The 16,495-nt window shown below is 51.4% G+C and overlaps 1 protein-coding gene across 1 annotated transcript; it reads left to right on the top strand.

Annotated features, from left to right (window-relative positions):
• LOC131896500 (DNA dC->dU-editing enzyme APOBEC-3-like) lies at nucleotides 1-15,586 on the top strand. The gene is made up of 8 exons (XM_059247170.1): nucleotides 1-297; nucleotides 3,118-3,274; nucleotides 4,392-4,668; nucleotides 4,808-4,922; nucleotides 12,911-13,076; nucleotides 13,882-14,140; nucleotides 14,405-14,517; nucleotides 14,878-15,586. Exons 1-8 carry the CDS (start codon nucleotides 212-214, stop codon nucleotides 14,941-14,943), a joined length of 1,239 nt encoding a protein of 412 aa, XP_059103153.1. The 5' UTR covers nucleotides 1-211; the 3' UTR covers nucleotides 14,944-15,586.
• The last annotated feature ends 909 nt before the right edge of the window (nucleotides 15,587-16,495 follow it).

Genomic DNA, 16,495 nt, shown 5'->3' with positions numbered 1-16,495 from the left:
CCCTCGGGCCATTGTACCCAAGAGCAGGTCTCTGCCAATCGAGGGGACAGAGGGTAGGAGGGAAGGTAGGCAGGAGCCTGCAGGGCTCGATCGCCCAGAGCCCTCCCATTCCGGGAGCTGAAGCAGGAAGAGGGTGGGGCCTGCACTCACATGGCCCAGGAGGTCACTCGCATTTCTGGGGTCTCCCAAAACCGGGGCCTATACACAGGAAATGCAGTCCCAGCGCCTGGGGCCCAGAGCTGGGATGGGACCAACCTGCCCGGGATGCCGCCGTCGCAGACCCTACTCACCAATCAGGTACCGCTGGCCCCGCTACTCCAAGATTTCCCCTGCAGTCTCTTCCTGGGGGCCCCCATTGTGCTATGTGCTGGGCCTCTCCTCCAGGTCCCCAACCGTGCGACTCCTCTCTCTGTCTCCATGATCCTCTGTAGCCCTCACTCCCTTCGAGGGTCCCGCGGTTGCCTCGTAGCTGCTTTTACACTGGCCCCCTGGCACTCCTCTCCATATCTCCCTCATTTCTTCCTCTTAAAACTCCTCCTCAGGCTGGGACTGCTCGCCCGTGGGTCTTTCCGCTGATCCTGGGCTGGGCTGGGCGTCAGAATTTAAAGAAAAGTCCGTGGAAGCGAACTTTGGAGCACTTTCGATGGATGTTCTAGGCTGTCCATGCTGTTCTAACCCAATCTCGGGAGAAGAGGGGGCCACTCTGATGTGAATCACCTTTCCCGAAGTAGCCCCCCGGGAAAGGAAGTGAAAAGAGAAGTCCCTCGACACACCCACTTCCTGGATGGCCACTGTGACCCCTCACAACCACACCATTCAGATAACCTTTGAGAAAAAAAAAAGGAGTAGGGGCCCGGCGGGGTTGGCACTGGGGAGATTGGCTCTTCAGTTAGGAACGGTTTCTGCTCCCACAGAGGACCCAAGTTCAATTCCCACAACCAGTTGCATCTCCAACTTCAGGGGATCCAAAGCCCTCTCCCGACCTCCAGGCATCCCAACATGCACATATTCTCTCTCTCTCTCTCTCTCTCTCTCTCTCTCTCTCTCTCTCTCTCTCTCTCTCTCACACACACACGCACACGCACACGCACACGTACACATACGCATATCCAATGTCAAGAGATATAAGCAGCCGGGTGGTGGTGGTGGCGGCGCTTGCCTTTTATCCCAGCACTCGGGAGGCAGAGCCAGGTGGATCTCTGTGAGTTCGAGGCCAGCCTGAGCTACAGAGTGAGTTCCAGAGCTACACAGAGAAAATGTTTCAAAAAACCTAAATAAATAAATAAATAAATAAATAAATAAATAAATAAATAGAGACATAAGCGTGTGTGTGTGTGTGTGTGTGTGTGACGTATATATGTATACATGTGAATATGGAAGTTATACCCCCAAACTGCCTACTCCCACAGGTGACACCGTCACTGATTTCTATTCCCTCTCCTGGTGCTTTTGATCTTGATTAAAGAATCCCTTGGACGGCTCATGTGTAAGTAGAAGGCAGGCCCAGTTAGTGCCAAGAAAATGGGAGAGTGGTGGGCAACCGGAGACCACTGGCCCGCCTGCACCCCAAGCAGCCATGTGTAGGGGGTGGGGGATGCAGGCTTTCAAGGCTAGTACTTTTACCTGCTGAACCATCTTCCTGGCCTATAGTGGGTTTTTCCCCCCGTCTTTAGAACATTCACCTTCTCCTGAGCAACTTTATTCTGTCTAGTGATGGACAGACCTGTACAGAGCGACTGTCAGGAAGGGCCTCAGCAAGGCCTGTCACAGAAAAGCATGTCTTTAATCTTCAACAGAAAGCCCCTTGCCAGCCACGCTCTTTCCAGGCTTAGAGCTCCTGAAGCCAGGTATAGACACTTATCTGTTAATAGCCTTGGCCCACGGGTGGCCTTGAAACCAGGCCTGGGTGTCACTTCTCCTCCCTGTGACAGAGATAAGACTCTTTCTTCTGACCAGGGGTTGACTGAAGTCTGGGTCTTCCGGCCTTTTGTTCTCCAGGCTGCTGACTGTGAGGGAGGGGTCCAGGCTGATTCCCTCCACTAACACTTAACCATTGTCCTAACGACATCGGGGGATCAACTGGTCTACCAGGGACCCAGTTCTTTCCCACCAAGCTCTATGATAGGGGATCTCTGCCTCCTGGTTTTGGGTTGTTACTGTGTTGTGGGATTTGGTGGTGGTGGTGGTGGTGGTGGTAGTTTGGCTGCTTTGGGTTTTTTCAGGCAGGATTTTGCTATGAAGCCTTGGCTAGCCTTGAACTCACTATATAGATCAAGCAGGACTCAATCTTGTAATAATCTCCCCCTGTTCCTGCTCCCCAAAGGCTGTAGTTACAGGATTGGGCTTACCCTGTCTATTAAATGGGAACATTTCCTGCAGGGTCATGGAAGGATTTTTATGAGTTCAGACCCAAGAAATGCTGAGACAGTAGATTGTCTATGTGAAGGTAGGAATTTCTCTGACAAGATCTGTGTGTGTGTGTGTGTGTGTGTGTGTGTGTGTGTGTGTGTGGTTGTATACATGTGCTGACATCTGGAAGCCAGAGGTTGATGTCCAGTGTCTTCCTCAGTTGCACTCCGCCTTATTTCTTTGAGTTAGGATCTTTCAGTGAAACAAGCTTCTGGATTCCAGTTGGCTGGCCAAAGAGCTCCTGGGATCCTCCTGTCTCTGCTACCCCAACTCTGGGGTTATAGATGCACACCCCTGTGCTTGGCTTTTACATCTGCTCTGAGAACTGGGACTTGGGTGTAAGCACTTTATTACTGAGTCATAGCTCGAGTACCATTTCCTTGATTTTTAAGACCTCTGTACTCCGTAGAGGTGTCAAGTCAGGAAGGAGCTGGGGTGAAATGCTAAACGTTATTACTCAGGGTTGGAAGAGTTCCGTGCCTCCCATGTTCTCAGGTAGGGGCTCCGCTGGAAGGGCCGGCACTGGGACACGGGTCGGACAGGACTACTCTGACAACAGCATTTCCTCTCCTTTCCCCCATCTCCCTGCTTGCGGGAACTGTCAAAGGTCGACATGAGGCGGTGTCTCGGGACTCCAGGGGCCGTGTTCTGCTTGGAGTCCCTCCAGGACACACGCTGCAACTTCTCTTTGCTCCCTTGTACCTGCAGAAACCCGATAAAGCTGTTGTATCAAAGAACCTTCTACTTCCACTTTAAGAACCTACGCTATGCCAACAACCGAAACAACACCTTCTTGTGCTACGAAGTGCATAGGATGGAGTGCGGCGAACTCATCCTCCTTTACCAGGGGGTCTTCAGAAAAGAGGTATTAGGGTTGGAGGTGTAGCTCAGTTGGTAGAGAGTTTACCTAACGTGCATGGAGTCCTGGGTTTGATCCGTGGCGGCCCAGAAAACCCAGGCACAGTGGCTCAGACCTGTAATCCTAGCTCTCAGGAAGGCCGGCAGTGCAAGATCATCCTGGGTTACGCAGAGTCCGGGGCCAGCCTGGGTGATGTGAGATCTTATCCAAACAAACAAGTCAATAAATACCAAGGGGCGCCAGAGGCATGGAGAAGACCAGAGTTTGGGTCCCGGGCATCCATGTAAAAGCCGGGTGGGCACAGAGGGCAGCTACAATCATAATCTGTGGGAGGCAGAGCCAGGGAAGTGCCAGGGCAAGCTGGCTCACTGGGCTAGCTGAAGCATCGAGCTCTGGGTACAGTGGGGAACCCTGCTTCAATGTGGAGAGTGAACGAGAGAAACATCCAGTATCAAGTTCTAGCCTCCACATACACATGCTCCAGCACACGTGTGTTCCCACACACAGGAACACACACACACACACACAATCTAAATAAATAGATTGCTTAGGCTCTCCTTAGCCCATTGAGAATATAGAATGATTAATGTGGCTGGGCATGGTGGTGCACACCTTTAACCCCAGCATTCAGGAGGCAGAGGCAGGAGGATCTCTGAGTTCAAGACCAGCCTGGTCTACAGAGCCAGCTCCAGGACAGCCAAGGCTACACAGAGAAGCACTGTCTTGAAAAACCAATAAAATAAATTTTTAGAGGAAACAAAATGTCTTGTGTGTTGCATAAATGCTGTAAATGTCAACTCAGATGAGCTACATTTCAAGACTCAGCTACCCACGGCCACCTAAGGGAACATCTTAGCCCGTGCGCTCCCTAGCAGATACAGCAGATGATAACTAGCCGCCCAGTGGACCCGGCTACAGGAGGGCTCAGAATGTTACTGAGAGATGCCAGGGAGACGCAGAATGGATGTGGAGTTAGTAGCTAAACCTGGAATGGTGAGGGATGCAAAATTAACAAAGGAGGCTGGGGAGGGATGGAGACACAGAACCAGTCCAGTGCCAGAATCCCGCCTCCACACGCGGCCTGCTCCTCCCCTTCCATCATGGGTTCCCCTTTCTTTCCCAGGATGACATCCATGCTGAAGAGTGCTTCCTCTACTGGTTCCACGCCCAGTTACTGGACGTGTTGCCCCCTAGTAAAGAGTACAAGATCACCTGGTATGTGTCCTGGAGCCCCTGTGGCAGCTGTGCGGAGCAGGTGGCCAGGTTCCTGGCCACCCACCGCAACCTGAGCCTGGCCATCTTCAGCTCCCGCCTCTACTATTTTTGGGACCCCCACTACCAGTACAAGCTCCACAGGCTGATTCAGGCAGGAGCCCAGATAGCTGCCATGGACTTCCCAGGTGAGGGGTGGGCGTCAGGGCTGCAGGAGGGCCTGTGGGTGTGCCACACAGTGAAGGGGGAGTAGCCGGGGAGCCAGCCTTGAGGGACTGTGGAGAGCCCTGCTGGCCCCTGACTGCCTTCTCTCCTCTTCTATCTCAGAATTTAAAAAGTGTTGGAACACGTTTGTGGACAATGGCGGCAAGTCGTTCAGGCCTTGGAAGAAACTTAAAATCAATTTTAGGTTCCAGGATTCCAAGCTTTGGGATATTCTCAGGTGAGGGGCTTCCTTATGCCCGGCCACCTCCCCTCTTCTCCCCCCTCCCAGACCTCCTTTTTCTCTGGGGCATCTTTACCCACAAGGCTCTTCCCACCCCGTAACCTGGTGTCTCCGATCATGACACCGTGATTGAGTCCTCTTGCTAAACGGAAACAAACTGGTGTATGTGTAAGCATGGAGGTTGTAAGGTAGAGACTCCAACAAGGCAGCCTGGGGGAGGTAAAGAGATGGCTCAGAGGTTAAGAACGTTGGCTGCTCTTCCAGAGGACCTGGGTTCAATTCCCAGCACCCACGTGGCTGCTCGGAACTGGACATAACTCTAGCCCGCGGGGATCCAGAACCCTCGCACAGACACACATGCAGGCAAAACACCACGGCACATAGAAAATAATTTTTATTTTATTTTATTTTTTATAAAAGACAGCCACTGGGCAGTGGTGGCACATGTCTTTAATCCCAGCACTCGAGAGGCAGAGGCAGGCAGTCTCTGTGAGTTCAAGGCCAGCCTGGTCTATAGATGAAGTTCTAGGACAGCCAGGACAGCGCAGAGAAGCCCTGTCTTTAAAAAAAAAAAAAAAAAAAAATGCAGCCTGAGTGTTCAGAGGAAGGAGGAGGGCTGTCAGATTCCCAGCTGCCAGGATGTCACCCACCAGATGCTAAGCCAGCCCGCTGTGCCCTCTCCAGGTCCAAGAGGCTGATGGGCAGTTTTTTTCTGAGGCTCTCCGATGGCTTGTAGATGGTCCCTTCTTGTTGGGTCTCTGTGTGTTGTGGTTCTCCTTTCGTAGCATCCCTCTGTCCAGATTCCCTCTCCCCTCTGTAAAGCTTGGATTAGGACCCATCTAAATGGCTCCATTCTGAGTCCTAAGGCTTAGGGCCTTGAACTTGGGCTCCTTACCGTAAGAGACTTCTTTGTGGATGGAGAGCCCAGAGTTGTCAGGGCCCAGGAGAATCCCTGACCATGCCCTGGCACCCTCTTCCATTTAGACCTTGCGACACCCTGGACCCCTCCCCATTGTCCCCTCACCCTGTCAAATGTCTGTCTGATGTCTCCCAGAGATGACGTTCTGGGGGGGAATGCAGGTGAGCCATGGGGACTGGACAGAAAGGAATGGTGGGTAAGAGTTGGGCAGGGGGGTTGAGGAACAAGGCGGGTAAGAGTAGAGGCTGGTAAGACGGTTCAGTAAAGGCCCTTGTCATACAGCCTTGCCACATGAGCTTGATCCCTGGAACCCCCATAAAGGAGGAAGGGGAGAACCAACTCTACAGAGTTGCCCTCTGACCTCCAGACTTAGGCCATGGCAGATACACACCTATGTCATACACACACACATGCACACACACAAATAATAATAATAATACAAGGAATAAATACTGGTTTGTTTGTTTTTTAAGTGTAGAGGCTGTCCAAGAGGAACAACCAGGGGATGCACCTCTGGCACTGGGCATGATGGGAAGTGAGACCAGGAGGCAGGTGTTTCGGGGAAGCTCAGGGGAGCATGCTGGCAGCCTGGCCAGGGATAATTGCCTTTGACATCCCCTGCCATTTCATAACACCATGAGAAGCAAGGCCTCAGCTTGACCCAGATGACTCCAGGCATGCAGACACAGGGGCAGGGACACTATGAGGTCACCATGTGGTGGCCAGAGTCCCATCTTCCTCTGGGCTGTTGGTATGTCATTTGAGGGCAGCATCCAGGGTCCTCTGGCTGGGTTAGATGTCTGCCTTCCAAATCTCCCCTAAGGGAAGAGGTACAGAGGGGCCCTGATGTGGCCCCAAGCTCCATGATCCCAGTCACCAACATTGTCCCTCATGAGCAAGACTGCCTCTTGTGTTGGGAGATAATTAGGCCTGTCCTTGAGACCCCACCCCCGTGTGTCCAGTAGCTGCCAGAGCCTGGTATGGCTCCCCAGGCAGCATACACCTCCTCTTCCCCTGGCTCACAGACTTGGTGTATTCTATCCCTCACGGTGCCTCTCAAGGCTGGAGACGTGGGAATATTCTCTAGGGAGAAGCCAGGGTTCCACCTTTTGATGTGAGACACACCTCAGCCCTCTAACTCGGATGTACAGATGTGACCTCTTCCTGAAAGAACCCAGCTCATTCTGGAATCTTCCTCAGCCGCTGGCTCCAGGATGTTAGAATAGATGGGGGACGAGGGGCTCTCTAAACTCTTGCCTGAAGCTCTGTTAATGTCGGATTGGAACCAGGGCGGGATGGAGGCTGAGCGTAGGGAGGAGGTAATGGAGGACTGTGGGGAGAGAGAAGGCCTGCTGGGGACTCTAGTTCTTGTGAGAACCAGGCCCTGAGGTGACAGCTTTCACAGAGTGTTCTTTGTATTTTCTAGATCTCATTACAGATGGTTGTGAGCCACCATGTGGTTGCTGGGAATTGAACTCAGGACCTTTGGAAGAGCAGTCACTGCTCTTAACCTCTGAGCCATCTCTCCAGCCCTCTTTGTATTTTCTAATCTGAGGCTCCTTGGTTGAGATTTGCCAAAGCAGGCCGACAGCTTCAGGAATGTGCACTTGAAGTCCATGTCCTTGTATCTTAGACCTGGCAGGCCGTGGGGGAGTCACCTCTTCCCCCCCCCCCCACTCCTGCTACTTAGAACAATGAAGGCCACAGAAGCAGCCGCTGGAGGGGGAGGGAACCCAGCCAAGCAGACCTGGCCAGCACCCCAGCCATGTCCTTCATCGCTGTGTGGCCTCTAGAGACAGTCTCTGCCTCTCTGTGTGCTTGAGACCTCTTCTGAGATGACAGAGCCATGAACCTCCCCCCCCCCCACGCCACCCCCACCCCGCTGTGTCCCCCTTCCTGTACTGTTGGTGTAGCAGATAGGGCAGAGGTGCTACCTTCTCCGCGGCTAGAGATGAAATCCTGTGCCCTGACCCACACCAAGTGCCAGGTAGGGGTGAGTGAAGAGGACTCCATCTGCCTTTCCCCCTTCCCAATCCAGCTGTGCCTCCACCTCCCTTTCTGGCATTTACTTCCTCTTTCCTTTTGGGTCCTTGCTCAGACTGCATGGGGAGGCCCGTCTCCATCCCAGGCTCTGCTTTGCCAAGTCACAGGACAATAGGAAGGAGAGTGAGCCTGAGACTGTGCCAGCCTGACTGCCCTGGGCCCTCCAGTTCCTGGGTAGAGCCTATAGATCACTATCAGGGTCTCCTAGACAGAGCCTACTTGATAAAATCCCCCAGTCCCCACATAGTGCACCAGATGCTAACATGCTACATGGGGATGGCAGACACACACAGAGTCACATAAATAAAAATGAAATAAAAAAATATTTAGAAGGACCTGCCTAATGCTAGGTGTGGTGGCACAGATCTTTTTGTTTGTTTTGTTTTGTGGGGTTTTTGTTTGTTTGTTTGTTTGTTTGTTTTTTCTGAGACAGGGTTTCTCTGTGTAGCTCTGGCTGTCCTGGAACTCACTCTCTAGACCAGGCTAGCCTTGAACTCAGGTTCACCTGCTTCTGCCTCCCAAGTGCAGGGATTAAAAGCCTACCCCCACCCCCGCCCACAGACCTTTAATCCTAGCACCAATAAGTGGATCTCTATGAGCTCAAGGCTAACCTGCTCTACATGGTGAGTTTTAGGTCAGCCAGAGCTACACAGTAAGACTCGGTTTAAAAACAAAAGATCTGAGCCGGGCGGTGGTGGCGCACGCCTTTAATCCCAGCACTCGGGAGGCAGAGCCAGGCGGATCTCTGTGAGTTCGAGGCCAGCCTGGGCTACCAAGTGAGTTCCAGGAAAGGCGCAAAGCTACACAGAGAAACCCTGTCTCGAAAAACCAAAAAAAAAAAAAAAAAAAAAGATCTGCCTGGTGGGCACAGGCAGGATGGGCATAAGTAGATTATGAGTCCTTTTGAGGAGAAAGCATAAATCCTTGAGTGGTTCACTGTTGGAATGGGGCTGCCTGTGTATCACCATCAGCACTTTGGATGTTGTAAGACCCATCCTCCCTTGGGTTCTGGCTGACCTTTTTGCCCCTTTACCATCATTGGTTTAGATTCAGAAGCTTCAGCTATGGAATACACTGAAGGACAGTTCCAGCAGGCTGTTTATGTGCTGCTAATACACAAAGTTCCTGTGTGTTACTGCTCCGATTGTCTTCTGGAAATCGTGTGTGCACTCATGTATGCATGTGCCCACACCCACACTTCTGGGGGAGTGAGGGCCTTGATTTCACATGAGTCTGAGGGTTACAGAGTTACCTCTGCTGGAGCACGATTGGCCAAGATAAGGAAAGCTTGGGGACTGCTCAGGGGTTAAAAGCACCAACTGCTCTTGCAGAGGAACCCGCACTCACATCAGGTAGCTCATAATTGCCGGTAACTCCAGTTTCAGGAGATCTGACACCCTCTTCTGGCCTCTTAGGGCATCAGCATACATGTGCCCATACCCATCTCCCCCCACCCAGCCCCTACAGAATTAAGATGAAAACTAAAATCTTTTCTTTTTAGCACTGGCTATCCTAGAACTCACTCTGTAGACCAGGCTGGCCTCAAACTCACAGAGCTCTCCTTGCTTCTGCCCCCAGAGTGCTGGGATTAAAGGCATGTGCCACCACTGCCTGGCTTACAATCTTTTTGAAAAGAAAGAAAAGTTTCATCGATCTTGGACAATGAATTCAACCTTAGGCAGGAGGAGAGGGAATGCAGAGGGGCCGAGAACCCGCCTACGATGACCTGTGCTTGCAGTTTTGACACAGAAGGCATGTGCTCCCCCCAGAGAACATGGGGTTGCTTTCTCCTGAAGAACCAGGCAGGGTGAGGATGCAGGCTGGGCCCAGACCACTTGGGCCTCTTCACAATATTTCTCAGAGTCTGAGCTAGGAATGGACACCTCAGGACTATTCTTTATCCCCCCATATCTGCAGTCTTGGGAATGAGGCCTGGGGTCTGAGGGTGGGACGCTGCTGCTAGATGTAACATTTATCCACTTGCTTCCATTTTTCCTTTGGAGAGGTAGATTGGATGAGTTAAGGTTCAGAGAATCTCACCGAACTTTACCTGTGCTGAGGTATTTGGTTTGGTTTTGGTTTTTCAAGATGAGGTTTCTCTGTGGAACGGCCCTGGCTGTCCTAAAACTCGCTTTGTAGACCAAGCTGGCCTCGAACTCACAGAGATCCACCTGCCTCTGCCTTTTGAGTGCTGGGATTAAAGGTGTGCTCCACCACGTCCCTGCTCACATGGTGAGGTTCTGTGTTTGTTTGTTTTTTAGATTTAATTCTTTTCATTTCATGCATATGAATGTTTTGCACTTACGTAAGTGCACCTGCAGGCATGGCCTGTAGAGGGCAGAGGAGGGATCAGATCCCTTGGAACTAGAGTTACAGAAGGCTACGAGCCACCATGTGGGTGCTGGGAACCAAACCTGGGTCCTTTGCAAGAGCAGCAAGTGCTCTTAACCACTGAGTCACCGGGAGCCCTTCAGACGGCCATATAGCCCCAACATGTGGTGAGTTTTTGTAGATTTGAATTTTGACAGAGATGCCAGAAAATGGGATCCCTGAACACTTGGAAAGGACAGGGTGAGGGAGGTGGCTCATGAGGTCTGAGTATTTGCTTTGTAAGCATGAAGACCAGAGTTCAAATCCCAGTACCCGTGTAAAAAAAGTTGGGAAAGCTGCATGTGTTTGTGTGTTTATAACTCAGTGTTGAGTGTCAAAGATGGCCAGGTCCCGGGAGCTCACTGGCCAGCCATCCTAGACTAAATGAGGAGCTCCCAGTTCAGTGAGAGGCTCCTTGTCTGTCTCAAGGCAATAAAGTAGGAGGTGACAGATAAAGATACCCAGTGTCCTGCTCTGGCCTCCACATGGGCGCACATGGGTGTATATGTCCATATGCATGTACACCAAACATACCACACGTGTACACAGAAAAAGAGAGATAGCCAGGCTGTGGTGGTGCATACCTTTAATCATCCCAGCACTCACAAGGCAGAGGCGGGTGGATCTTTGTGAGTTTGAGGCCAGCCTGGTCTACAGAGTGAGTCCAGGACAGCCAGGGCTGTTATACAGAGAAACCCTGTCTCAAAAAACCAGAGAGAGAGAGAGAGAGAGAGAGAGAGAGAGAGAGAGAGAGAGAGAGAGAGAGAGAGAGAGAGAGAGAGAGAGAAAGGAAGGAAGGAAGGAAGGAAGGAAGGAAGGAAGGAAGGAAGGAAGGAAGGAAGAAAATGCCCAATACTATGTGGGGCCAAGGCTCCTGATCTGGGAGCTCACACTTTGGCCTGTGACGTTACACAGGAAGTTAAATGCTTTTAGAGTCTGAAAGTCAGATTTGTTCCACTTGAAAAGAAAGCATCCTAGTAGTAAGTAAGAAAGGACAGGGTGACTGTCCCATGATGGGACTATGGGCACTCACAAAGTATCCCCTTGGAAGGTAAAGCAGTGTCTTACTTAATAGAGAGGGCTCTAGGCACAGGGCAGTCAGCACTCCTGTGAAGAAAGCAGAGCCTTACCAATCAATGGAAGATGGAGTTTCCAGCAGAGATCACAGGATTCGGGGCTCACTGCAGAGACCCATGAGGAAAGGCAGGCAAGAAAGCAAAGCCAGAGTTAAGAGGATTCACTCCAGACAAGCTGCCCCTGACATCCGTGCCACACTCTGAAGTCAGGAATTGAGAGATAAGAAAGAGAAGCAAGTTTTGCTGTGTGTCACAGCCACAGAGATGGGAGAGAGAGAGAGAGAGAGATCGAGATCCACACAACACACATATTCACCCAGGATGAGCTGGGCCTCCTGTATTTTTTTTTTTTTTTTTTTGGTTTTTCGAGACAGGGTTTCTCTGTGTAGCTTTGCGCCTCTCCTCGAACTCACTTGGTAGCCCAGGCTGGCCTCGAACTCATAGAGATCCACCTGGCTCTGCCTCCCGAGTGCTGGGATTAAAGGCGTGCACCACCACCACCGCCCGGCTGCCTCCTGTATTTCAACCAGGAAGTGAGACAAGACAGGAAACAGTCCCTTCTCCCATCTAGGCTAAGTGGTTGAGCCACCTTGTCCCAGGACTTCAGGTCCCATCAAAGAGTCACTTTGGCCAAGAACCATCCCTGAGTTCCAGAGCAGAGAGACGGTCCCAGAAGAATCCATGCCTTCGCTCCAGGGGCAGTGATGGAGCCCAGACACCTTCAGGTTCCATTGGGGAGCAGCCTTGGCTAGAGACATCACTTGTTTATGACCACACATGCCACTCACCAAGGGCTGTGAGTGAAGGGAAACAGAAGAGCAGTGAAGAGGCCTTGTAGGGATGGTGGAGACAGGTTGATGATGCAGACGTCAGAAGTAGAGGAGGGTTGGTCATTAGATCATCGGGCAGGGCAGTAGGAAGTGTGCTGATGTCCTCTATGGGGCTGCTTCTATGTGGGGAGCTTCTATGTCAGTCAGACAGTGATGTCACGTAGCCCCGTCAATTCAAGTTTGGACTTACAGCCAGCAAGAGCCAGGCCTTGAGTCAAAAAAATGTGTGGAGTCAGGCAGTGGTGGCGCACGCCTTTAATCCCAGCACTCAGGAGGAAGAGGTAGGTGGATCTCTGTGAGTTTGAGGCCAGCCTGGTCTATAGAGAAAGTTCCAGAATAGCCAAGGCTACCCAGAGAAACCCTGTCTCAAAAAACAAAAACAAACAAACAAACAAAAATATGTCTCGGGCTGGCAAGATGTCAGAGTAGGTAAACGTGCTGCCAACCTGATGAGTCACACAGTGGAAGGAAGGGTCCAGCTCCTGCAAGCTGACCTCTGACTGCCACATGGGCTATGACATTTAGTTGTGCATAATTGCACACACTCAGAATTAATAAATAGATAAATAAATGTAAAGCATTTTCTGAAATGGTTCAGCATGCCCATCATTCCTAAATGGCATCCACAGGGAGTGTGGCGCCAGCGCACAGGGTGGGAGGGAGACCATGCCCCGAGGCATCTGCACCTTCCCCTCCTTGGCCCAGAGGTCACATTTTCACACCTTCATTTGTTGGTTTCTTGCACAGAAACCCGGTGAATCTGCTGAGAGAAGACATATTCAACTTGCAGTTTAACAACGGACACCGGGTTGAGCCTGTCCAGCATCGCTTCTACCAAAGGACGACCTATCTGTGCTACCAGCTGGAGCAGTACGATGACCAAGAGCCGCTCAAAGGCTGCCTGCAAAACAAGGTGCCAGATGGGTTCTCAGAGCCAGATGGAGAGGCAGCCAGGGACTCCCCCTCTCCAGTACACCATGCACACTGTGAGGGTCCCAATGTTCACGTCCATTTTTTTTTTTTTTTTAACTCACACACTATGGCTTAGTCCTTCTTGCTGGCCCTGGATCTTTCGAGGTTATTCCCTTTCATAGCAAAGTCTTCCTGCCACTCATGGTGCACTCAATGTTAGATAACCCTCACAGCTCAGCTTTTTTACTGCCTTGGAGAAACAATGGACTGTACACAGTGGCCTCTTTACTGCTGTCTCCCAGGCTGCATCCTGATTAAAACATCTTTGAAAAACTCTTGCTGGGCATGGTGGTGCACGCCTTTAATTCCAGCGCTGGGGAGGCAGAGGCAAGCGAATCTCTGTGAGTTCAAGGCCAGTCTGATCTACGTAGTGTGCGTTTTAGGACAGTCAGGACTACACTGAGAGACCCTGTCTTGGGAAAAAAAGAAGAAGGAAAGAAAGAAAAACTTGGGTCAGCATCCTAAAGTGAGGCCACAGCACTGGGGACCATCTCAAAAGCACCATCTGTTTGCTGACCCCTTTTCTCTGGGCACCTCTGGGATCCTCGTCCAATTTAGAAAAGGCTGTGGTGCTTTGGGAATGCGGAGTTAGGGAGTGAGTGCAGAAAGGAGAGTCTCTCCTCTGCTAGGCAAGACATTAGGAAGTTCACAAGCTAGAGCCCCTGGTCTCCAAGCTCACCCCCAATCACATGATGTCTGGCTTCCGCCTTCCAACTCTTTCTTCTCTCTGCCTGGACTCCCCTCAGAAAGGTAAACATGCAGAAATCCTCTTCATTGATGAGATGCGTTCCTTGGAGCTCGGCCAAGTGCGAATCACCTGCTACCTCACATGGAGCCCCTGCCCGAACTGTGCCCAGAAACTGGCTGCATTCAAAAAGGATCACCCAGACCTGGTTCTGCGCGTCTACACCTCCCGCCTGTACTTCCACTGGAGGAGGAAGTACCAAGAGGGGCTGTGTTCTCTGTGGCAATCAGGGATCCAAGTGGACGTCATGGACCTCCCGCGTAAGAAGGGACCACAGCCACCGGTGGGCAAAGGTTTCTCAGTTCCAAGAGGACTAGCGATGGCCAGGAGGCTGGGGGAGAAGCTGGGCAGGAAGGAAGGGTGCTGACCCTGCTGAGGGCAAAGATGTGCCTCCACCCGGAAGGGCAGATTCTATGCAGAGAGTAATATCCTGGGAGGAGAAGGCGGGAGAAGGAAGGAGGAAGGAAGGAGGAAGGCCTCTGCACGGCCTGGGACCTCACTGGCTACCCGTTTTTCCATCTCAGAATTTACTGACTGCTGGACAAACTTTGTGAACCCCCAAAGGCCATTCCAGCCATGGAATCAACTGGAGAAAAACAGCACGTGCATACAAAGACGGCTCCTGAGGATCAAGGAGGTGAGAGCCCCTGCTGCAGGCCCCGCCTCCTAGTGTAGACCCCGCCCTCCTGCTTCAGGCCCCTCCTGCAGACACCGCCTCCCGTTTCAGGCTCCACCCCCTCCTGCTGCGGGCTTCCTGCAGGCTCCGCCCCCTCCTCCCCTGGGCTGGGCTTTGGAGCCCCACTACTGTTCACCCTCCCCACTGCCCTCTCCCTCCTAGACTTACTTTGTTTTCTCCCACCAGAGCCTCCTAGTCCTGCCTTCTCTCCCTCAGGCACTCTCCTCACCTCTCCGACCCTGTTCTTTCCTTGAACATCCCTATTTCCAATTTCCTCCCTTCCTCGGGCTCATTGGCACACCCTAATTGCTCTCTCCACAGTCCTGGGGCCTGCAAGGTTTGTTGAATGACTTTGGAAATCTACAACTTGGACCCCCGTTGCCCTGAGTGGCAAGAAGAGATTCAAGACTGTCTCAAGCATATCTTTTGGCGTCAGCCCCGATGCCAGGTCTAGAAGACCTCGCTCTCCTATTTCTTTTCTCTTTTATTTTGTTTTGTTCTTGTTGTTTTGTTTCTGTTTTGTTACTTGATGCAGAGTCTCACTGTGTAGCTTGCTACTCTGGAACTCGCTACTAGACCAGGCTGGCCTGAAAGTCATAGAGATCCACCTGCCTCTGTCTTCTGAGTGCTGGGATTAAGGAATGCGCCACCATTCCGGACCTTTCCTTCCTTTCTTTTATTCTCATTTTATCTTTTTTTTTTTTTTTCATTAATTGGTGCTTAATTTTGTAATTGAAAAATTAAGTTGGGCTGGGCATGGTGGCTCATGCCTTTAACCCAGTACTTGGGAGGCAGGGGCAGGAGGATCTCCAAGAGTTCGAGGCCAGCCTGGTCTACAGAGAGACTTCCAGGATAGCCAGGACTACACAGAGTAAATAAATAAATAAGGGAAAAAGTTGGGCATGATAGGTCATGTCTGTCATTCAGCACTTGGGAGGCTGAGGGCAGGAGGATTGCCACAAGTTTGAGGTCAGCCTGGGGTACACAGTGAGATCCTGTCTCAAAAAAATTAAAAAATCAAGAGAACGAACAGTTGGGGTTTATTTGTTTGTTTGTTTGTTTGTCTATTTTGAGACATGCTTTACGCCTCCTGAGTGCTGGGATTAAAGGTGTGCGCCAGTACTGCGAGGCTATAACAAAGAGTTTAAAATCCAAAAACCCCAGTTCCTCTCTAAGAAGGTGGACAACAGGCCCCTCACCAATCATAGTGGGAATGACAAGAAAGGGGAGCCAGAGAGATGGCTACAGGCAAGCAAGCTTGCTGCTCTTGAAGATTGGAGTTCAGATCCCAGCAGCTAACCCAGTATCTGATGCCCTTTCCTGGACAGCCCCCCCCCCACTTGTGGGCACCGCCCCCATATATATATATATATGCCTGTATATATACATAGATTAAAGAGGAAAAGAAAGAAATGTTTGTGGGCAAATTCCCTGTCGAGTGTGGGAGAGTTGGATTAGGTTGTTTTCACTGTGTTCTGTCCCTTCCAAATCTCTATTATGTGCCTAAATTATCAAGACTAAGGCAGGCTTGTGTACTGCAGTCCTATGTACTGCAGAGGCTGAGGCAGAAGGATCTCAATCCAGTTCAAGGGCAGCCTGGAAACCTTAGGAAGACGTGTCTGCAGCCAGGAAATGAAGGGAAGCTGGCGCTTCCCAGCTTCCTGTTTCCCTCTTCCTCCGTACAGGACCCCCACCCCTGGGAAGCGGTCTCCCACATCAGGGTGAGTCCTCTCTCTTCAAACTTTTCTGGGGGTCTGGGAGACATTCAGAGGGTAAGGTGCTTGCTGTACACCAAGGGGACCTGAGTTTGGATCCTCAGCACCCATGTAAAAGGCTAGGTGTGACTTGCTTAGAGCCCGGTGCTGGTGGGGGTGGGAGGCTCAAGGATAGGATGATCCCCAGAGCTCGCTTGCTAGCCAGTCACTTTAGCTACAATGGT

This window comes from Peromyscus eremicus, chromosome 20 (assembly GCF_949786415.1).
Source record: "Peromyscus eremicus chromosome 20, PerEre_H2_v1, whole genome shotgun sequence".
NCBI classification, from domain to species: Eukaryota; Metazoa; Chordata; class Mammalia; order Rodentia; family Cricetidae; genus Peromyscus; species Peromyscus eremicus.
The sequence above is the reverse complement of the archived record's forward strand: the minus strand, read 5'-3'. Positions and strand labels throughout refer to the sequence as shown.